General features: G+C 39.0%; 2 protein-coding genes across 2 annotated transcripts; both read right to left on the bottom strand.

Annotated features, from left to right (window-relative positions):
• Positions 1-12757: 12757 nt before the first annotated feature.
• On the bottom strand, positions 12758-19834 carry LOC139709063 (cytochrome P450 2H2-like). The gene is made up of 3 exons (XM_071621029.1): positions 19620-19834; positions 18823-18977; positions 12758-13326 (listed from the first exon to the last, which is right to left on the bottom strand). Exons 1-3 carry the CDS (start codon positions 19832-19834, stop codon positions 12758-12760), a joined length of 939 nt encoding a protein of 312 aa, XP_071477130.1.
• A 3992-nt stretch (positions 19835-23826) lies between these two features.
• LOC139709062 (uncharacterized) lies at positions 23827-24321 on the bottom strand. The gene has a single exon (XM_071621028.1). The coding sequence runs from the start codon at positions 24319-24321 to the stop codon at positions 23827-23829; it is 495 nt and encodes a 164-aa protein (XP_071477129.1).
• Positions 24322-24917: the final 596 nt, after the last annotated feature.

Below are 24917 nucleotides of genomic sequence, written 5' to 3'. Positions count from 1 at the left end.
TTTCCATCGTTTTATTTATTCATCGTTATTGCAAAGTGCTTATTGCTTTCCCGTTTTATCCTTACATATATTATCCATACATGTATCATATCTTAAGACTTTCTTTTTTCAAATTGCTCAACAATATTTGAATTAACAAATGCGTACTTCGTATCATGCATTACTTTTTTGTTTGATGGGAAAAAAATATTGAATTGAATGTACTGTTACTGATTCAAAACAACTCGCAAGCACACTGGAATGTCTTTTATGAGTTAACAATAAAATGTGGCCATGCTCATTACAATAAATAAAGAAGTCTCCGTGCAGGCATTTCAGTGGCGAAGGAGAGCAACAGTTTCAAAATAATGTTATGCATCTACTCAAAATTGGATATTTGAAATACATGATTGAATATGAGGCATGTGTGGATGACAATAATCTAGTTGTACTAAGTCACTCTTAACTGTGTGCTTATAGTGCAAATGAAAACTTATTGGTAATCATTGCCAAGGAAATTTCTAACTTTATAAAATCTATTGAAAACCAAAGGATTCTAAAGTAGGAGCTTTGTAGTTCAACCAAACAAAAACAAACAAAACGGCCCCCACACACACAAACAATAACAAAAACCCTCCGATCATTTTTTTTTTCACTATAGAGATATGAGGAGACAAGGTGGTCCGTTTTACACCACCACTTTCCCCTTATACCTGCCAAGTTTGGTAAAAATCTTTCATGGGGTTTAAGGAAAAGGCTGAAAATGTAAAACGGATGACGCACGATGCACGACGGACGCCGACCGATAGCAATGGCTAACTTGAGCCTTCGGCTTAGGTGAGCTAAAAAGCGAGAAAAGTTATGGCACCTTACCGTGGGATGTATTTCTCTGTAGACAGAGCATGTGTGTGATATAGCTTTTGGTAGTGCTTTAAATTAGATGGTATAAATATTCGAATAGTTTACAGCGTGACGGTGGTAAATTCGATAACATTTTTTTTAAATACAAGTATGATATCAAGGTGAAGTGCGAGGAGGATGAAAAGAGAAAGAAAATATCTAGTTGCAAGACATCGTTAGATTTATACGTATATAAAGCCAATTTGGAAATGTCAACAAATAAACAAGGCAAATACAGGCCTGTTGCCTAAGGAAAACTAAGAAAAATATCTGAAATACTTACAAATTGTTCTCCAAGGACTACGGAGCTGCCACCTGCTAAACTGCGGCTACCTTTCAGCAGTTCTGACTTTAATAGCAAATGATGGACAAATCTACTGGGTAAAGGCGTACGTTCAAACCCCCAGTGCACCAGTGGTATTGCATACTGTGAGAAGATTAATCAGCTATGATTTTGCTGCAGTTGATTTGTTCACATCATTGAATGATAGGAATAGTGTCAGGGTCACCGTATGGTACCTTGGCAGATCATCAGTGTTCACCCACTTCTATAGGACTCAAACAGAGTGACTGTGGCTCACAAGGTACACGGCAATTGAAGTTTACTCATAATAATCAACACACACACACACACACACACACACACACACACACGCACACACACACACACACACGCACACACACACACACGCATGCGCAAGTACACTCACAATGTGCACGATTTTGATACGAGGATGTCCAAAAGTGTTGGTGTGAAAAGGTCAATACAAGTATTGCATTGTGATTCTCTCTTTAAAGGGTGTTACGAAATGCTTTACGGTCCGGTATTCTGAAAATTCTTTAATCCGAAAATGAAATAAAGGTCTGTTATTCCGCAGGTTCGTTTATTGGAAGATGATGAAAGATTCGTCATTCCGACGGTTCGTTAATCAGAAACCGAAATAAGCAATAAGGTTCGTAAGTCCGAAGACTCGTTAGTACGCAACTTCTTTTCATTTTCGGATAAACGAACCTTATTTCATTTTTCGGATTAACGAACATTTTAGGTACACTATATAGGAAATTATTGTTTTCCGATTAACGCACCTTCGGAATAACGAAACTTATTTCATTTTCAGATTAACGCACCTTCGGAATGACGAAACTTATTTCATTTTCAGATTAACGAACCTTCGGAATAGCGAATCTCACCCTACGAGGTTCTCGGGTTGCCCTATATTGAATAGGTATCCCAGGAATCCCGCCTCTGTCATGTCTGTTTAGTGAAGGTATGTCAGTCAGGGAAACTCTCGATTTCCCGGGAGAGGCCGTTATCTCGGAAAGTCGAGAGTTATGCGTGGCTTTACGTAATCGCCGAGAATTTCCATGCTGGGCGAGACTGTACAAAGTGAATAATGATAATGATAATGAATAACATTTATATAGCGCTTGATACTGATGTTTCTAAGCGCATCAATTCGGGAAAAAAATTATGCCATAAAAATGAAATACAGTATTATGTACATACTATAATATAACGACAGTAACAACAACAACAACAACAACAGAATTAAGGTTGAGTAAACAGATAAGTTTTCAACAGTAACTTGAACCTATCAACATTTTCAGCATTACGATAATAAAGAGGGAGTTTATTCCAAAGAAATGGGGAAATAACAGAAACAACAGAATGGCGATGACTTTCCCATCTCTGACATATAAATGGAAAAGAAATTCTATAAAGAAGTCAACATGGAGGCGCATTTTTATACGCACATATATGAAAGAAAATTAAATTTCTCGTCTATACTCGACGAAAGAAAATGCGCTGTCATGTTGGCTTCGTGCTATTCAGGAAAGAAGACACATTAGTTTTCAAATGTGACCCTGCACCACAAAACAGACAAAAAGGTCGCCAGACATGAATTTTTAGTTAAGACCATATTCTAAAAGAGGAGACTTTAAGCTTTAAAATGATATCTAACTCAAATCAAATGGACTCTCCTAACTTATCTAAATATTGGAAAGAAAGCACAAACTTAGGAAAAGTGTGATCTGAGAAAAGAGGCTCTGAAGTACAGTGTCTATTCATGCGCTTAATCTTCACCAAACCGTGCTGGCTGTGCGATGAATTGGACAAAAAAACAGGAAATAAACCACCCGAGTAACAACAATAAAGGGATTATCAGATTAAACTGAAATTAGGCATGCCTCATTAACACATTCTCTCCATAATCAACGCCAACTTTCAAAGCAGTAGCACAATCATTTCAATAGTTATTAGAGTTGAAATTGAAGAGTGTATACAAGGTTTTTCAGAAATGAAAAAGGGACTCTAAAGACACACCTAATCACACTATTCTACCAAAAATGTTCGGGATAAACTCCTAAAAGACACACTTATCCGCCCCTTTTTATGACCCCAAATTTTAGCATAATGTAAAAGAAGAATTGCTCTTTCAGAAAATATGAAAAAGTCAAGATCGGCTCGGTTGACCCATTTCACTTATTTTCAGTCCTCACGCAAAATCAGTGTGTGCGACCTTTTTGTTCGTTTTGTGAAATTGTGATGCACGGTCACAAATAATAGCAAGGTTAGCCTTCCTCTCGGAAAGTCGAGTTTCCCTGACGGCATATTGCAAACTTTTTCATACATTTTGAAATCAAGCATTACGCTCAGACATCATATCTCTTTCTTTCTATTAAAACACTACGTTCTAAATGAGTATCTTTTACAGTCCTCCCCCTCGAGAGCAAATATACAAAAGACGACGTATATGTGAAAGACCTGTTTTCCCAAGTATAGAATGACGATCGAACAACCGAGGTCTTTGGAAAAGGAATTACTCTCTTTCTGTCCAAGTTTATTAGTATTTGATAGGTAATATAGTGTACTGTGGTATTGATTACCTGACATCTTTTTCAAAGTCATACACTGCCATTCAGAAACATTGGTCATCATTTATTAACTCCCTGCATACTGCAGTAATTCCTTGTCCATAGGGATGTGTGTGCAATTTTGTGCACATTAAACTCATTCGTACAGAAAGGTGTAAAGAAAAAGTACAGTATTCCAGTAATTACACCTATTTTAGTGTGACATGGTCAGATCTAAGGTGTATATTATATAAACCAGGGAAAATTCATTGGTATATAGCACCCAAGGTTGGAATGAAAATGTCCATAGGAGCATTATGAAAGGATGTGAAAATTACAATAGAAAGGTATCCTGGTATAGGGAAATTCTGCCAGCAACTGTCACATCGGGGGGGGGGGGGGGGGCATTTCATGAAGCGTTTTGGTCGGATATTTTTCTGACAAACTGTTATAAGCTACTGAAATCCTTGCATTTGATTGGCTGAATACAAATCAAGTATTTTGTCCGACAAGTTTGTTCGACAAGTTTTTGTCCGACAAGTTTGTCGGACAAGACGCTTCATGAACCCCCCTCCCCCCCCCCCCCCCCCCCCGGTGTAGTGTTGTCACCCCACCTTCCCTCCCCACTGTATAGACATGGGACGTGAGACATGTTATTCGGAGGCAAAGCTTTAGGAAGAATAGTCAAGCCGGGATTCTTTGCTCTTGAGTCTCAGAATAAGGAAGAATACCTCCTTTATGGTCTTAGACAAGTTGGAACACTTTTTTCTTTCTTTCTTTCTTTCTTTTTTTTTTGTGGAAAAATGAGCAAAGAAAATGGGATTCCAACGGGATTCGGATCCAATCCCAGACCTCCGGGTGCTAGCCCGGTGCTCTACCGACTGAGCTATAGAAAGCCCTAGTTCATTGTTCGTCCCAGAAATTCTTAATTCTCAATGCACGAATGGTCAGAAGGGCAGCTATAGCAGTGTGTTTGTGTGACACACTCGCACACACTTGAACCTGACAAAAACCCGAAGGATAATTCAACTTGGGGGAAATGGCGAGTGATCACCGAAGTGATGCAGCTTTTTGAGTATGTAACAAACGCAAACAGAGGGAAACTGACCAGAAATATAACATAATATAATATAATATAATATATATATATATATATATATATATATATATATATATATATATAACACATATAATACTCGGCAATTTTATAATGTGTATATTCCAAATTATAAATATAATCACTCCAGGCCAACAATATGTTATGCTGGTCTTTCTTTATGGAACGCATTGCCAAATGACTTAAAGTGTACGTTTGAATTTATTCAAGAAAAGATAAAAAATACATCTGTTAAGTCAATAATTTTTCTGCTTTGTATAATTCTTAATTAAATTATCATTATGTATAAGGATTAACACATTATGCTAACTTGCCTTGTTGTCTTGCCTCTTGTCGCTTATGTACTCTGTAATGTCTTCTGTTTAAGTTTTTATGATGTGTGTTTTGTCTTGTCCATGTATAGTTGAATATATTTCTTGGGGATTAACCTTGAAAGGCTGGTTTAAGCCTATGCTGATTTCTCCACTTCTCTTGATATAAACCTTATGTTTTGTATATTTTTCATTTGCTTTTATGATGTCCCTTGTATGCTGTGATGTACAATGTAATTGTCTTTTTTATCAGATTTGTGGAAATAAATTGGATTGAATTGAATTGAATTGAATTGAAATGAATATAATTTATTAGTGGGGAAAATGAGCAAAGAAAATGGGATTCTTTTATTTTTTATATATGGTGTAAATGAAGTCACCTCAGTTTTCTCAGACACGAGTTTAATCTTGATTCAAGCAAAATCAACACCAAAAGTGGACGGATTATGGCGATTGGTACACTTCGCTCCCCCATATACATGTACATTGGGTATTTTTCTGTGTCAAAGAAATCATGTCAAAAACAACGAATGAGAAGGATAAAAAATAAGAACAGGGTAAACCTGTCAACAAAACTGAATCAATGTTCATGTTTATGAAAAATCCTGTATATTTTTACTTGTCTTTCAGACCTCTTTCATTCCTTTCCTCTTCCTTTTCCTTCTCCATTCCTTGTTGCTCCTTTTCCCTCGTTCTTCGTTGTCTAGTAACTGCGTATGAGTATTTTTCTTCATTTCCGTTATTTCTGTGTTTTGTTGTTGTTATTTTTATTGTTGTTGTTGTTGTTGTTGTTGTTTTGCGTGGCGGGGATGTTTCATAAAGCTGTTCTTAAAGTTACGAACGACTTAAGAACGACCGGAACACGTTCTGATGTGCTATACTTATCAGAATTTCAATAATTAAGCACAAGAACTGATCAACAGTCGTTCTTAAGTCGTTCCCCGGGTGTATGTTTTCTCTTTTGGTCATCACATTTTCCGGGTGTACACGGCCAAATGATTGAATAGTGTGCGTGTCTTATCATTGCTATGTTACAATATATTCTATTTGCATTCTAAAACAAGTACTGTTGATAGTATGCTTGTATACGTATGCTTTTGTGTATCAGCATCACATAATCAATGACCAAGTACAATGGTACATTTTCATTAAACATAAGTACATTATATTTTAATGTTGAGGTTGCTGTTTGTTTTCTTTTGATTGTTCCACGTCCTACAAGTTTAGCTCTTTAGTGGAACACTCTTTTCCATCGTTATGATCACTTCTTCTTCTTCTTTTGTCACAATAGAAAAGTATGCATTGTTTCTTCTTTTTTCGTTATGATACCATTTGTACATTATCAACTTATACTGTGCTCAATGATCTGTCCTTCCAAACTGCTTTGTATCATGTAATTTATTTTATTCTTTTTTTAATCAAAATGAATACACTATTGAATGGAATTGAAAATCAAACTTCGACAACTGTCGGACAGCCTGATTTTCACATATGCAGAAATGCACTTGCATTTATTGTCAGGATAATAAACCATGCAGGAATACAAACCATTCATTTCCCCTTTATCATTAGCGTAACTGTTCTGGTAACTGTAGACGGCGCTACTGCATTAACGTGCTCTGGTAGAATAGGGACACATATTTTCCATCCGTGCACACCCGTCCAATTGGTAATTACATACAATGAGTCGTTGATCTAAAGTTGCATAGAAATCAGTGACATGCGTCCACTTATTTATCTTGAAGGTCACCGCGGTGCGAAAATGATGGTTTATGTAAAAAAATAAAAATATGTCTTGTCAAAGGACGCAGGCACTGGCCCGGATTCGACATTCGGAATCCCGACATAAACTCAAGAGTCTTATCCACTATAAGTATCGTCACATACGTGCTCCCACAAATGCTTTTGAATAATGCTGGCGTCACACTGTTCCGACATCGACACAAGATGACCATACGAATATGAAATTTTTAATTCGCACAGAGTTGGCGCCGAGCTTGGTCAACAGCCAAGCAACAACCGAAGCAAGTACAATGCGTATACAGATAGTCGCTCGATGGCACCCGAACCACACACATATAGTGTCATGTACACGCGGTTGTGAATTTTCATTAAGAAGTTTATCCGAAGAACATCCGAAAGACACACAAAGGTCCCAACGATGGCTAGACGACGTCGCATTGAGATTACGATGGCTATACCGAGGGCAAAATGGACACACAAATTTAACAAAAAATGAACCTTCGCAACGTCTACGGGAAATCTGTTAGTATGGCTGACGTCACACTCTGGCGAAGTTGACACAAGATGACAATACGATCTTTACGAATTTTCAGGTTGGCTCCGAACTTGAGTAAAAGCCCATAAACAGCTTAAAGGGATGATATAGTTTAATGGTGGAGATGAGGATTGGGCTTTTAACTTTTTGTGAGATACCAAGAAACCACTTATGAACTATATACAGAGCGTGCCATTCTAAGAGGAATTCTAGGTTTATTAGATGAAAATCGGTTTTAGAATAGCTGAGACATAAAAGAAAACAAAGTAAAACAAAGCGATCTTAATAGTAAGAGAATGGATTGTCTTATGTGGGTTTAGAAATTACATACGCTACGGAAAATGAATTATTTGGCTTTATTGTTATCAGTAATTCGGCATTGAATTGTATTCCACGGTTGTAAGAAAGGAAATTAATGACTGTAAATTAAGAAGAAGAAGAAGAATACCTAGTGGTGTTTTTTTTTATGTAAAGATAAAATAACATACAAAATTGTTATAAGGCATGTTATGTTCAGAGGCCGTTATCCAAGTCAAGCGTTTTGCTTATTGATAACGGTCTCCTCCACCTGTACACTTAAAGATCTGAAATGATATCTATGTACAAATTCACATGATTATATGTTTGTAATGCGACATTTTGTTTATATTTTCATGACTTGTGAATAATATGTTCGATATTGTTACACTTATCTTCTGTTACGTACAAGTTGAGAAATAAAGCTTACTGAAACTGAAACTGAAACACTCAGGAATATCGTAATAATGGACTTTTTTGCAAGAAATAATCAAAAGCTATAAGTGTTTCAGAAAAATTGTGTCTGTTTGGACACCTGCTTTCTTATGTAATGTTCTGAAGTTTTGAGTCACGACAGTCCATTGCCTGTTTTACGAAGTGTTTTAATAGAAGTATTACGATGTATTATGTACTTTGATGAATATTGTACGTAGGTATGAAATAGAATAGTAAATATCCCTGGGTGGGGGAGGGACTTTAAAAATGGGTTTGTTTTGTTTCTTTCTTTGTTTGTTTGTTCATCTGTAAAAATGGCTTGAAAGCCCTAGGTGCAAACGTGTGTACAAGCGTTCTTGTCTCCACGTTGCGTGGTAGTCAGATGAGGATTTAGCGAGGTTTTGCAATGATTTCGTACGGTTTCGGCAAAAGAGTCGTGACGCGATGTCCGTAATCGTAGTTTGGTTCGATTCCGTCGGGCATGCAGAAGGAAAAATGTTTCACTAGGGTCACCACGAAGATGAAGAACTCCATCTTGGCCAGTTGTTCGCGTACACACACTCGACGGCCTTCAATGAGAAAAGTCCACAATAAAATTACGAAAAAAAAAATAATAACAAATTATAATCTATACCAAATAGGCCTATATATGCACGAGGAGTGCATGACTGCATCAATATTAGTAGAACACACAAGTGAGGTTTGAGGAAAGTTTGACAATCCATTCAAAAGTAACTAATAAGGATTTATAAAGGTTTGGTGCCACCAGTCCTGCATGAGAAGTCTACAACAGTTCGCGACAAATCTGCAGGACAACGATGAGAAAAAGAAATGTAAAGAAATTATATAAAAAAGATAAACATTTCATTTCTTTCAAATGAAAAGTAAGCATTCCCTCGACTTGACACATTCTGAGAGTAACATTATTCCCCCTGCTTTTTGAAAGGGGTTAGTCAAGTGCTCTTTCATTATGGTTGAAAAGTGAAAATATGTTGAATTCTCTATATGGAGAGGACGGTGGATTTGTGAAGCACTGACGCTCTGAGCAAGAGGGATCAGTTCAACTTGGGATGTTGTGTAGTATACCCCATGTCTTGTGAAAACACGAGAACCTTTGAAAATTCTTCAACTTTCTTATCTTCAGACCACTTCGAAAAAAAATCTTGCACAATTCTTCTCCTGCGTTTCCTCTTCATGATCTTACAAGTGAGTTTGAAAAAAAAGACAAATTGCACGTTAAATGTTGCACACATCATGTTGAAAGATTGACAGACCGTTCAGTCGTTACCTCTCACATGAGTTTCTATCACATAGATGTACATTCAGAGAAAGCTTCATGCAATTCTGCAAATACAACATTATCAGAAATCAGTCTTGTCAGTAATATCATCTCATTTTATGTGTTTGTTTATGTCAATTCTGTCAATTACTGTCTAAGAACTGTTCTGCAGGTTAATACTTTGTATTCTGTTCTTTTCTCTTTGTTCTTTTGCCTTTTGTCTAGCGAGTTATACATTTAGACTAGCAATTATCTTGTCGCTCCAGAATATATCATGCTTACCCGCCCCAAAAGGCATAATGCTTTGTTCTTCACGAACTCAGTGCCGTCGGCATTTAGAAACCGCTCAGGTCGGAACACTTCCGGGTCACCCCAGGTTTGGGGGTCACTGTGTATGGCGAGAATGTTCGCCATGATTGTAGCTCCCCGAGGGATGACGTAGTCCCGTACACTGACATCTTCTGTGGTTACGTGAGGCAACCCAAGCGGTAGGACCGGACGAAAGCGAAGAACCTCGGTGGTAAAGGCGAGAGTGTACGGCATCTTTTGAAGATTAGTGCCAATTACTATTCCCTCAGAATCTTCTATCTTCTGAATTTCGAGCAAGATCTGTGAATGTTGAAAGGTGTTAGATTAACATCAAACTAAATACAGTGTTTATACGATGTTCGCTTAAACGATTGCATTACACTGAAAGGGGTCATCAGAATATTTATGTAGCAATATCAATCACTCGACGACAGCATTTATATCAAAGAAGACAACAGACTATGTTACATGCCAGTGTTAGATATCAGTCAGATCATGTTTATTGGCTACAATGATAACGATGGATGATCGGAAAACTTGTTAATTTTAAGACTTGGTTTGTCTCAACCTACTAGTACTTGATTGTCATAATCTCTTCAAATTGTGACTTTTCTTCAATTTTGTCTCTTTATACAATTGACATTTGTAAGATCGCAATTGCTGATCCGGGGTATTTCATCAATTTAGTCGGCGTTGACAAGTAGTCACCGCTGACAATTTCAGCAAAATCCTCAGTTTTGATTGGCTGAGAAGCTCTTGTCACTGACTGTTACCATGGTGATTGTCAATGACTGACAACTTCTCAGGGCTGACAACTTCATGAAACGGTCGCCTGTAGTTTAATAAACATGTCGGATCTTACCAATTTCATTCGTAAAAGGAGACAAAACTGAAGAACATTCACACCTAAACCTTTCCCTCTGCTTAATATTCTCTTTGCTTCCAAATGATTTCACAAATATGATAGAAAGAAAAAAAAGATTGATATATGCGAGGAATCATTTATGCCGCCAGAGATAGATTAGTGTATTTCTTATTCTTCCTACTTTTTTTAAGTGCGGGTAATTTCAATCTTTCTGGGATGAATAAGTAAACTATAAAACAGAGGTTATGAATTTTCTTCAGTCAAAAGTGGAATGTTGGCAGTAATGCCTGCATGCTGTTGCTCTATTGCGTCATTTTTTAAATTTGATTTGATCAGGGGCCCGTTGCATAAAAGTTACAACAATGGTAACTTTGCCATACAATGGTAACTTCGATGGGATTCTTGATTTTGATTGGTTGTTGAGTATTGTTACCATGGTAGTTACCATTGGATGGTAAAGTTACCATAATTGTAACTTTTATGTAACGGCCGGGGCCCTGATCTGATTTAAATGGATTTTATATCTGCATTCCTTTTCATACAAAATATAACAGAAGGCCAGATTAACAAAGTTATTGAGTAACATTTGAACAGTGGAAATAAATGCAAATCGGTGAATAATTGACTTGAATATATGCAGCAACATTTTTCTTAATATTACAAAATATATACGAGCAGGTGTTATGTACTTATTAAGAAAAAAAAAAGATTTCACATACCTGCTGTTTGAAAAATTAAGCAACTCTATAAGTGTGATAAAAAATGCAGGAGACCATCATTATACACCGATGTTTAACAGGGGCAAAGGCCTCAGAAATACACATTGAATTATTTTGTACAGTACGATCATAGATATTCCGCTCATTGAGCACTTGCCAGGTGGGAAAACAAATGCGAAATGGTGCATAGTGTAAAAGTGTAGAAAGTTTGTGTGTAAACGTACAGCGTTTACACAAGAATGTGAATTTGCTACTTACTATTAAACTGATAATGTTGAGCCTGACAAAAACAGTCAAGTGGCATTCCAAGAAGTGATTTCATGAGCGGTACAGTACAAGTCCCTGGGCTTAATTCGTCTTTGGAACTGGTATATGTTAAGACCGGCAGGCAAAGTGTTCAGCAGCAGCCCACAATCATACGGCAGAGGCAATGTTTTATTTTGCTTTGTATTTCTTTTTTTTGGGGGGGGGGAGGGGAGGGGGATGGGGATGTCAGGGGTAGTGTTTGTGGTTCGGTCAAGTATCAATTCACCTTTCCCCTCCCTGAAGAATCTCAAGAAGAACTTACCCTCGGAAAGTCGGGGTCATCCCATAAGACCGACACCCACGAGTCATACAACCCACGAATTCAACATTTGAAAAAAGGTCCATGAGTCATACAGCCCATGAGTACACCACCAGGCAAGTAAGGCCCATGAGTTCGACACTATAGACAAAAACAGCCCACGAGCTGTTCAACATTGCAGCACAGGATTTAATGTATCGATCTCATACGTGGGCCTTGTTTGCTTATTGTCGAACTCATGGGCTGTATGACTCGTGAGTATGGGTTGTATGATTTGTGGGTATCAAACTTGCGATGTGCACCCGGAAACTCAGTTTTCTTCTCCCCCCCCCCCCCCCATTTTCTCAATTTCTCTCTCTCTCTCTCTCTCTCTCTCTCTCCCTCTCTTAAAGAGACAATAGTGTGTGTGTGTGTGTGTGTGTGTGTGTGTGTGTGTGTGTATGGAGGGGGGGGGGCGAAGGTGCAACATTCCCCCACCGTCAGAAAGTCAGGTTTTCCTCCTTTTCTTTTGAGAACCGAGTGCGCGTGAAAGTGTGTGTGTTTGTGTGTGTGACGTGCCCCGAACCCCCGCCCCACCGTCCCGTGACCCATGGACAGAGATAGACTTACGTACATCATGATGGCAGGATATATCTTGATATTTTTGTGGTTAGACCAGATCAGGTGAGGTAACAATTTTTGAACATTTTCCCCACATTTCTTATTCTCTTTGTGAAATGTGTCTCATCATTTTCAAACTGACATCCAATCAGTAAAAGACAATTTGCACATTATTATCTAATTTCCTTTGACAACCAGTACTAACCTTTTCTTGACAGCTCGGTAAACCAGCCAAGAAAAGAATTGCCTATGTTATCGACATCGAGGTTGTGTCGGTTCCGGCCACAAAAACGTCAAAAAGCGGCTTCCAAATGTGTTCCTTACTGGGAAGGGTCTTCTTGCTGTCCGCTGTTTGTTTTTTCTCCTCTGCAAGAAACATATCGACCAAATCTCGCAGGTAATCTCCATCGAATGTTTCTTCATGTTGCTTAATCTCCGTGTTGAGGAAATCTCGGACGTGCGTAACGGCACAGCGCTCTTTCTTCAATAAGAAGAGTGGCGCATCGGGGAGCAATACAATGTCACTTCCGAATATGGTGTTGATGCTGGAAATGACGTTTCCTACTTTATCGTCGGAATCCTCGAATCTTCGCCCAACAGTGATTCGGGCGATGACGTTGCAGACAGCACGATTAACTAACCTTGCGGGGTTAAAGGAAAGACGATCTTTAGCAGCAAACTCTTGGACGAGCAGCGTCGCCTCTCCCTTGGTTTCATTGGCAATGACCTTTTTTCCCATCCCGAAGTGACGCAGAGTCGTCAGAACAAAGCGGCGAGTGTCAGACCAGACGTCGCCCTCGCTGAAAACTACGCCACCTACGTCAATGGAAGGAGATTAAATACAACTCTGTATTCATTATTGGTCCATGCAAAGAATAACATGGGTCTAGGGCAATTACCCTATTTAATGGTGGCAATGATAACAATGATGATGATAATGATGATGACGATGATAATAACAATAATGATAATAATGATAATAATAATGATAATGATAATAATAATAATGATAATGATAGACTCTCCTAAAGCGCTCATCATACCTGAAAAGATATCATGGCGCTGTGGAAATGTTGAATTTGTGAATTTTGGATTTGTGAATGAACGAGCAAATTTCGCGAAGTGTTTTTGAGTGTAAACGTCAAGAAATTTTGTACTAGTGTGACAGCGGCTATTGATTACTTTTTTTCAGTAAAGTTCGACTTGGGGTACGAATTTAATGACTTTTTATTGAAACTGTCATCGGAATTTGATCGAATAAGCGATAAGTCGACTAACAAAAATCGACTTGTACAAAATAATAACACGTGAGGCTTTGAATGTGAAAGTGAGGGTTAATTCTCATCGACTTAGGTGATTATTCGACTTATGCGCAGTCGACTTACTTGGAGCTGACTGTACTTTATTGCCGTCAGATTCATGTCAACCCTCTCTACGGCATCAATCCCCTTGGAAACAGACTTTGGTGGCTGCTTGGCACTCCGCGTGTTGCATCGATCAACGTAATAATTGTCAGCATGAAATGCCTCGTATAATGTGTATACCACGTAAAATTTCAAATATTCAGTAATATTAGATTAACTTCGAAGCTTTATATTTTCATGTCTGGGTTTCGTTTGTGCGGTTGTATTTATTATTTTAAGTGAGTGAAGATTAAAACATTGAACATATCAAAAATGGAAGAAAAATATTAACGGAAATATTTTGTATTTATAGTCATCAAATGCCTTGCCTACCATGTAAAAAGTCAAGTATCAATTAAGTCATCAGATCATCAGATCTATACGCGAGCGTTCTATGCTTCATGTCTGAAGTTTGTTCCTGCGTCGGTTCCTAAAACCATCTGTGGGTGTAATCATGTTGATTGCATAAATGAGTGATGAGTGAGACTTCGCTTTCATTGTCATTTTGAAGTGTCTTGCCTACCTTGCAAATTTTCAAATATCCATTAATGTCTAGTTTAGGTCGACGCTCTTTCTTGTCTGGGTTTTGTGCTTGTGTGCCAGTAATTAATTGTGTATGTAATATTTGTGTACTGAGTAATGATGCAGACATTCCACGCATCAAGCATGCACTTTGTAAATTGCAAAGATATTTCGCATTTATTGTCATCAAATGCTTTCCATACCACTTGTACCATGTAAAAGTTTAATTTAAATGAATGTCAGATTTACGTCGACGCTTTCTGCTTTTGTGCCTAATTTTTGTGTTTGTGTGTCGGTAGAACATTAGTGGGTATAGTATCTGTGATGCTTTAGACGAATTAGGATTCCAGATCAGTTAATGCCAGTAGCCTATCCTGCGCACGATTATCTACAGGTTTTGTCCATACGCAATATATAATTGAAAACGAATCTCCCAATAAATTATAGCGTCAGTGTTCTTTTCAGCCAAACGTTAGATTTGGTTCCGTCATCCAATCATATAAGACAGCGCAAAGTATCAGCCACAAATTATCAAATTATGAGGTAATCGATACTCAAAGTTCGCACAAAAAGACAGAACAAAATGATGGACACCCAAAGAGATTAAGATTTCCCACAGAAGCAGAAGGGATAGTTATCTCACACGGGTCACCTAATTATGTCTGACCGCAGCCACAGGCAATATACAGGCATGTTTAAAATACAGACAAACATATTTATTGAGGTCATCCAAGGGAAATGAAAAGAGAGGTCGTTATAGACAGATGGGTCGTCACAGAGAGGAGATCCCCAAGGCAAGTTTGACTGTACATTCCTACGCTATTACAAGTCCGTATAACTTTTCTGCAATATAGAAATGTCCCTTCTTCACCCTATCCATGCTATCCCTCCGTCATAAGCAGCCCCAAGCCTTCCTGTACTATTGCCGTGATTGCGTATATGTAATACTGCTGGTGTGAAATGCATCTTTGTAAAGGCAAACTCTGACGTTATATCGATATACCATTGAACCGTGGAAAGTGTACCAACAGCTGAACAAGATGAATACAAAGAAAGCATATGGTCCAGATGGAATAACGGCGAAATTCATCAGAACTTTTTCGTACGAGCTAGCAAAACCGCTCACGCATCTACTCAATACATCGTATAAACAACAAAGTGTTCCCCTGAAATGGAAAAGAGCGATTGTCGCACCGCTACCCAAATCGTCACCGCCATCAATCGAGAATTTACGCCCAATCGCTTTAACAGATCACTTTTCAAAAGTGGCAGAACATTTCATTGCGCAACACACCTTGGCAGCAATGATGCCAAACGTGGACAGAGTCCAATTCGGCAATATGAAAGGGACCTCGACAACGCATTGCTTAATAGACATTCTTCATACCCTGCATTCAAACGCTGATCGCCCTAAACAAGCCTCATCAGTTTTGATCACCGATTTCTCCAAAGCGTTTGACCATGTCGACCACACGATCGCAGTCAAACACTTAAGGCCCGGTCACACCGCAAGAACTTTGATGGAGCGTTCCTGGAGCGATAAAAAAAATCATCACCGCTCGTAACCGTTCACCACCGTTTAACAGAAGTTGGCCCCCGTTAAGGCAACGCCGTATACGCTCGGCCACCGCTGATGGTCCCTCCTACCGCTCCGAAAATTTTGAGCTGCACAAAATATTGCGAGCGGTGAGGAGCGGGCAATTTTCCGCTCCGGCAAAGTTCACAACCGCTCCAACAACGCCCAGTCAAAGTTTGGCACCGCTAGACGCAAGTTCGTGGACACTTGGGTTCGCTGAGCCAACGCAGAAATCTTGAACGCTGGACCAACGCTGCTTCGCCAGCTTTGCTCGGGCGGTGATTAAACCTTGCATAAACTTTGGTGGAGCGGTTGTAAGCGTTTTACGAGCGGACACGGGATTGCTGTTGTGTCAGACGTTGAAGCGTTGGTATGGAGGTGTCGGAGCGGGACCAGAATTTGGCTATAAATACGGGGAGAAATGGACCAGGAGCCCATTTGGAATCGAGCTGCCGTTGAGTGCAGACCTCATTACATATCGAATTTGCACAAAGTTACAGTAAAACTGTACTACCATGGATGCTGAGAGACTTGCTGTGATTGGTGCACTAGTCCAGCAGCAGAATCAGAACCTCCTCAGATTGCAACAAGTTGTTGACAGAAGGAGAAGAGAGAGAAGAAGCTGCCTGCTCAGTAATGATCTTCTTGGAAGCTGCTGCCTTTCCTTCTCCAGCCTTCCTCTTCTTTTGTTCACGTGGCATGATGAACTTCAACTATCGACTTCTATCAAAAATCTATCAGAACTTCTATCAAAGCGATCCGTTCAGCTCCGTAGTCAAAAGCGGTATGCCGCTAAACCAACTTTAAACCACCGCCGAGACAACGTCCGCATGCGCAGAACGCTGCTCTATCAACGCTCACGTCACTGCTAAACCAACGCTAGCTATCGCTCGCTACCGTTAAACCAACGCTAAAGCAACGCCGGCTTCAGCGGTGCACCGCTAAGGCAACGCCCGTGTTTTCGATTTTTTTTTCCCCATTTTGTGCGCGGTGACGAGGGTTGTCGAAATTCGGCCCCCTCTCCCTACCGTTCAAGGAACGCTCCAACAAAGTTCGGGCGGTGTGACCGGGCCCTTACCTGAAATGGGAATCCCTTCGTGTTATGTGTCATGGATCAGAGACTTCATCCTTCTTCTCTCTCTCTTTCTCTTCAAGTTTGCTATCTTGTTTTTTTTTTGTCTCTTATTATACTGGCCAGGTCTAAAGTCGCGTACTTGAATGTGTTTGTCCATCTTTTAAGGTATAACCCTGTGAATGTATATAATAATGCGTGTGTGAACACTAGCGTATGCTTTTACGCATGCGTGCGAGCGTGTGTCAAGCCCCTAGTATGTGTGTTCATGTGCACTAGTCCACATCATAATACACTGCAAAAAGCCCGGTGTTAAATAGTGAACACCGAGCTGGTGTTAAATTTTTGGTGCTCATTTATGGTGTTAAATTAACACCTACGGGTGTCATTTCCAAATATAAAACTGTTTTTTGAAGAGTTTCTTAGTAACTGCACTTCTTGTTGATTTTTAATTTAAACAAGACGATCAAGAATTTTACATTAAAATACTAGATTTTTGAAAAAATGTGAAAATAAATTTACACCACAGTAACACCAGCTGGTGTGGTCTCTTATTGAAGCTGGACGGGTGTTAAACCATTGGTATTAACACCAACAAATATCAAATCAACACCATGTGGTGTCATTTTTTAATTAACACCAGTACAGTGTCAAGATAACACCAGGTACAGTGTCAAATTAACACCACGAAGTGTCAGGTGAACACTTTTCAACACCATCACAGTGCATTCTCAACTTCTGTGGGTGTGGTCCTCTATTGAAGTTTGATCGGTGTTAGATTTAACACCCATGGTGTTAAATCTAACACCGATGTTTTTACAGTGTACATGTATGAGTATAGACACACTCTAAAAGAGCGAAAAAAGGAAGGTACAAGCATGCATTGTCAGCTTGAGTGTAGATGCAAGTGTGTCCATAACGCCGGTATTCGTTTACGTATAAATTACATAATTACCCTTTCGTTAAATATTTGGGTTACGATATGCAACGCGGAGTAATGTGTATGCTTGCGCGGGTGTATGAAAATATGTGATGCATGTACCAAAGTTTTTGCCAAAGGGAGGTATACGCTGCATGTGAGTGGTGAAATGTCGAGTGTGTTTAAGAGTGAAATTGTATCCGTTTTTATTGGTATCACAATATCATGAACGTTTTAATGTCTGACTGTTTTTAATGTTATATCTGTGTTTTAGAAATTGAGTTGTGAAATGAATAAGCAATGCTATAATGTCATTATATGATTATATCTGTTCTGTAATTTATGTTTTTTTTTTTTTTATCAGCAATGTGTATGTTGTATTACTGTGTAAACTACCTCAATTCGGCCTTGTTAGGCTGCCATGGTAGTTGTTTTTCAAACCATGAATAAATAAATATATGAAATACCAAGAGTATAGATAAACATGCATTAGCTGAAAATAATGTGAAAAGTTAACGGGTAAGAGAAATATACATTTATTTATAAATTCATAAATGATTGTACTACTTATAAAAACATTCATGTTTGTAAATCCGTTAAATGGAAACAAAACATTTCTTGACCGTGATAGCCACATTTCTCTTACAAAATTCCTATCTTTGCAAAACTAATGGCCAAATAAATGAAATGTAAAAACTGTCCCAAGCCTGCCTTAACCATGGATAGATGATGTGTCAAATGAAATAACTGCAGAATGTAATAAAAGATCGATTTATTGATAGCCACGTATGCACAGATAGAGCAATTGAGCTATCTCGACCTTTGGTATGGTCCATGATGTTTTTGAAGAGCGGAAGCTTTGGGCGACCGGAAGTCAGGTTTGCTTGCTTGACCAGTACTTCGTCGACTAGAGATGGGCTTGAGATAAACACGAGTCTCTGACCTCCTTCATGCAGGAAAGCAATGTCTCCGTACCTTGTAAATTGGATTGAAAGAAGCAGCCACATTATGGCCAGCCAAGTATCCCGTATGTCTAAAAAGTCATTTTTGGGGTAAATTTGATAAACGTTGCATTCGTTTATAGGGCGATAAATCGAGTTTTCTATTAATGGGACATTTGGCTTGCCATTGACACATCACACCTTATAGGATCGAGTTCTAGTCACATTCTATAAATGCTTCGTTCATAGCAAAAAAAGTGAAGAAAATCATCCATGTCAACCTTTACGGCGCTAATTTGATGCTTATTTTTAAGATTCTTCTCGTGGAAATGAGTGTCATTTGTCTTATGCTGTGACGGAAGACAAAATCCCCATGCTTTTTTTTTTTTGCTAAAAGCAATAATGTGTTCCATCTTCTATGGCACTGTACGTCTGCTCGTTCCTAAATATTCAAAAATTATTCAAGTTTGTGTATTCATAATAATGAGTGTGCGTTGTATGCGTACATGTGTATGTATAAAACAACGTCGTGTGTGTGTCTTTTTTTAAGTTCTAGATTATGTTAATGTACTCAATCTGCATAACATATTTGCCATTTCCTTTATGAAGGAATAAAGGTTTGGGATTTGATATATATATATATATATATATACATCAGTGAAGCGTAATTACTTACTCTTTGTTAATACTCATGATCCGTTGCAGGAAATTTTGAAAGGAGAAAAGTCGGCCGATGAAGTGGAAAGGGGAAGGCTTTCTGCAGGGCCCTGGCGGCAGCTTGTCGGTAACATGGACCCAGAATGTTCGTATGTACCACGTGATTGCTAGAGCAGCAACCGCTGCCAGGAGGGCGCTCTCCTTGAAAGATGATAAGATATCGGGAAGCGCCATTTTCCGTTGATGACGATGTGCTGTGTGCTGATCTGGATGTCTGCAGGGCAGAGGTAATGTCGTGTTGTTTTATTGGACATTTTCTTTTCTTCATTGATACAACCAAATCATCTATGCTGAGCAGTGAAACGAAATGAAATTCGTGCTTTTAAAAATATTTCAGGTAGTGATTGAAAATAGATGAAACGCGAAAAGGGTCAAGATCTGCTAAAGAAAAAGAAAATTAGAGGAAGAATAAAATCTAAGCCTACAAAAAGCTGAATCCTTTTATTTGTTTGAAAGCAACAACTCTACAAACCATCATCCCAAACTATTGAGAATTGTGTTTGCTGACAATGCCCTGGATACACATGGCGGTCATTATCATCTACTAAATTTTATTCTGGCTATCATCACCAATTTTACGACAGATGAAACTTATAATTCCGTGTTATTGAATATGAACAATGTCCGTACAGTAATTATATTATATTGGATGGCTATGAATGGGATACAAGGGAATATTGCACGAGTTAGGGCCAATATTGCAAGAATCGAAGATGAGTGCAATATTGACCCTAACGAGTGCAATATTCCCTGGTATTCCATGAATCAAGGCCATCCAATATGATTATTATCATCTATACAATCAAGTAGAGCAACCATGAACTGCACAAAATTACCCGGCTTCTACTCGTCTTTGAAGTTGACTCGGCAGTCCCATCCCAGCGCTGAAAAGGGGAAGCCCCTAAAACTGCGTATGAAACGAACAACTAGCAAGATGTTTGCGCGCTTGTGAAATGTAACAAAATGACGCGCACTATATGCAAGCGTTTGCGCATTCAGCAAGCGCTCGCGCAATAAACGAGACAGAATTGAATAATTATATAATATTGGATGGCCTTGAGATTAATACAAGGAAATATTGGACGAGCTATGCACAAATATTGGACGAGTCGAAGACGAGTCCAATATTTTGCTTAGCGAGTCCAATATTTCCTTGTATTAATCGAAAATAGGACATTCAATATCATCATTATTATCCTACAGAGGATTTTAGCGAAGAATGTTTTCACTTAGGCCTACCCTTTCTGTCTCCGACTCCGAGTGCTGTGTGGTCTCCTACTGTGTAGTGATCCTGACATGGGGTATGGTATGTTGATGTAGGCCTACACTCTTCAGTGCAAGTTAATCCACTTCAGTCTCTGATAAAACAGTGATCTATGTATCCAAGGTAGCCGTCATGTTACTGTTAGACCGAGATCTAGCTAATTTTGACCAGAATTAGATGTATTTGTATCCGAGATCTGAGAAACAATTCACGTCACATCTACCGTAGATCGTGAAAGATCGAATTAGGCTACTACAATTAGTAGTCCTACTGTATAGTGTATACGTACACGTCGCGGTACAGTATCGATTATGCATTATCGCGCATGCAAATGCAAGCGGCGGCCGGCTACATGTATTTGTATATCGCGCGCGGGCTATCTAGCAGTATAGCGCTGAGCATGCAGAGCTGCAGATCATTCGTCGCCTTGCGCCTGCATGCACAAAAAAGGCAACTTATTTTCATCAAACCTAAATTTAACTTCCTGTTATGAAAGTGATATTTTGAAAAATTGTGTAAAAAACAATTTCAACTGATTGATATATGAAATTTGTTTGCATGAACACAGAATTTTAGAAGAAATGATATTCTAGTTAATTCGTGATTGACCAATCACAGACGTTTTTACTTCATATTTCAGGTTATCTCGTATATATCTCAACCAATCACGGTGCAGTTTATAAAAACTTTGGGGAATCCCCCTCTTGCCGTCCAATATTTTAAATATTGGTCGCCTCGGCAAAAAATATTGGTCGAGTTCAACAAACTTTTTAAGTGGGTTGGAGGTTATGAGGTGCGTCGACAAAATAACACTTGTATTTGGGCTCTAAAAATCCTCTGTATGGATAATAATACGTTATATTTACTTGTATTAAAATAACTTCTGTCTACGATATGCTATACACAAACACATCCATATATATATATATATATATATATATATTTCTAATTATATATAATGTATATATATATATGTATATATATATATATATATATATATATATAGATATGTAGATAGATATATATAAATATATAGTCGAGACAATGTAATAATGACAAAAGATGTTGCAGGAAGCCAGCTGGTGGGAAGCTTTCGACCTTCGGTCTTCTTCAACTTTATTCATGTTATTGTCTGCTAAGCAGACGTGTCTGCTTAGTGTTGATTAAGTGTTGATTAAAGTGTTGATCAAGTGTTGATCAACACTTGAGAAAGAGCGAGTCGCTCGAAAATTTGTGTGCAGAAATAAACCGTTGGTGAATACAGCATGAACTTTGTTCCAGTTTTGTTTTTTATCTCATATATTCGTATATATATATATATATATATATAGTTTTCAAATACTTTAATGGTACATGTTTAGATTAAATTTGGGTGTATTATGTTCTTAGCCTATTGGTTTTTTTTTATTCGAATAGAAATAGCAAGGAATGCTACCTGCCAAGTTAGGTAAAAATCCGTCATGGGGGTTTAAGGAAAAGGCTGAAAATGTAAAACGGATGACGCACCATGCAGGACGGACGCCGACCGATGAATTATAGCAATACCTAACTTGAGCATTAGGCTTCGATGAGCTAAAAGCGAGAAAAGCTAGGGCACCTTAACCGTGGGATGTTATTTTTTCTGTAAGACAGAGCATATTGTGTGTGATATAGCTTTTGACAGTGCTGTAAAATTAGGCGGTACAAATATTCGAACAGTTTACAGCGTGACGGTGGTGATTTTGATAATATTTCTTTTTAATGCAAATATGACATTAAGGCGAAGAACGAGGAGAAGGGGAAAAAACTAAATGGAATACAATGATTTTATACGTATGAAGCCAATTAGGAATTGTCAACAAATAAACTTTGCAAATTCAGGCTTAATGCCAAAGGAAAAATACGAAAAATAGTCGAAATACTCACCGATTATTCTCAAAGGACCATCACCTGCTAAACTGCGGCTACCTTTCAACACTTCTGACTTTAATAGCAAATGATGCACAAATCTACTGGCAGAGGCGTACGTTTAAGCTCCTAGTACACCGGTGGTATTGCATACTGTGAGAAGATTCATCAGCTATGATAATTATGCTGCTGTTGATTTGTTCCAATCATTGGATGATAAGGATAAAGTCTGAGTCGCCGTATGGTACCTGGGCAGATAGCAATGTTCATCCTCACAAGGTACACGGCAATTAAGGTTTACTCATATCAATTAATACTCACACGCACACACAAACGCACGCACACATGCGCATGTAGACACGTGCACGAGTATCGCAAAGGCTGTTTAAATGGAGCACGTCACGAGACCGACACTCACGAGTCATACTGCCCACGAGTTATACAGCTGACGAGTCATACAGCCCATGAGTTCGACACTAAGCTAACAAGGCCCACAAGACTGACACATTAAGCCCCGTGTTGTATAGATCTGTCGAACTCGTTTACCTATAGTGTCGAACTCATGGGCTGTATGACTCGTGAGCTGTACGACTCCTGGACCTGTTTTAAGTGTCGAACTCGTGGGCTGTATGACTCGTGGGTGTCGGTCTAGTGGGGTGACCCCGTTAATACGGGGGGGGGGGGTCAAAAAGTGTTGGTGTGAAAAGGTCAATGTTAGTGTTGCATTTTGGGTCTTTTTTAAAGGGTGTTACCAAACGGTTAACAGTCTGGTATTCTGAAAGTTCGTTAATTCAAAAATGAAATCAGGTCAGTAATTTCGAAGGTTCGTTGATTAGAAATGACAAATGATTCATTAATCCGACGGTTCGTTAATCAGAAACCGAATTAAGGTTACTAATTCCAAAGACTCGTTATAGTACGCACTTTCGTTTTATTTTCGGATAAACAAACCTTATTTCATTTTCGAATTAACGAACATTTTAGGTATACTGTATAGGGAGTTTATGCTTTCAGATTAACGTATAGATGCAGCTTGATGCCGCCTCCCTCGAGCAGCTGCAAGGCGTTGGCGGCGGCTATCTTCAAAGGCAATTACAGCCTTCCTTGTTAAGGTTCGCCATCGATATCTGTCTACAGCAGCTGTCTCAAGTTCACGGGGTTGTAAATGCGCCCATTTGAGGTTGGCCTTGAAATTGTCTTTATAACGTTTCTTGGGACGGCCTTGATTGCGATTGTCGTGCGACAGCTCGCTATAGAGGAGCTCACGAGGGATTCTTGACTCTTCCATGCGGATGACATGACCGGACCATCGAAGTTGAGCTTGGAGGATTTTGGCTTCAATGCTTGATGTCCTGGCTCTGTCCAGGAGCTCTTGGTTTGTAGTACGATCTTGCCATCGAATATGCATGGTGGACTGTAGAGAGCGCATGGGGAACTGTTCCAGCTTTTTGGTATGCCTGCGGTACAGTCCATGTTTCCATGTTCCGCAGCCGAAGAGCAGTGATGACATGACAACTGCGTTGTACACCTTGAGTTTGGTTGAAAGGGGAACGTTTTTGTGTTGTAGGACTTTCGTGCGAAGTCTTCTAAGTGCCGAAGCAAGTACGATGCTGGCAATGTTCACACGATGGCATCTGAACCGCACAGATATAGGCCTGTGTTAAGTGATTGTGCATTTCTAAAAGTGAATTCAAAAGTTGTGAATTCAAAAGTGCATCCGAAGAACATCCGAAGGACACACAATGGCCACACGATGGCTACACGACGTTGAGTACGATGACTATGTACGGTGGGCAAAATGGACCTTCGCAAGGTCTTCGAGCAATCTGTTGGTATGGCTGGCGTCACACTGTCCCGAAGTTGACAAAAGATGGCAATACGAGTATGGAATTTTCAAGCTGGCCCCGAACTTGATCAAACGTGAATAAACAGCTTAATTAAGCAGGTACGATCTTTTGTTATCAGTCTGGGAAGCACCACTGGCGGTCATAATTATTACGATGGCTTTAAGACGCCCTCACGAATGACCCGATGTTCATGCGATCGGAGTCGAATTTGAAAATTTCCTTTTTTTGTGTCCATCTTTGCTCAATTTCGGGAGAGTGT

The sequence above is a fragment of the Diadema antillarum genome, unplaced genomic scaffold, assembly GCF_040938485.1.
Source record: "Diadema antillarum isolate AM-2024a unplaced genomic scaffold, OU_Dant_1.0 seq00001402_RagTag, whole genome shotgun sequence".
Lineage (NCBI taxonomy): Eukaryota > Metazoa > Echinodermata > Echinoidea > Diadematoida > Diadematidae > Diadema > Diadema antillarum.
The sequence above is the reverse complement of the archived record's forward strand: the minus strand, read 5'-3'. Positions and strand labels throughout refer to the sequence as shown.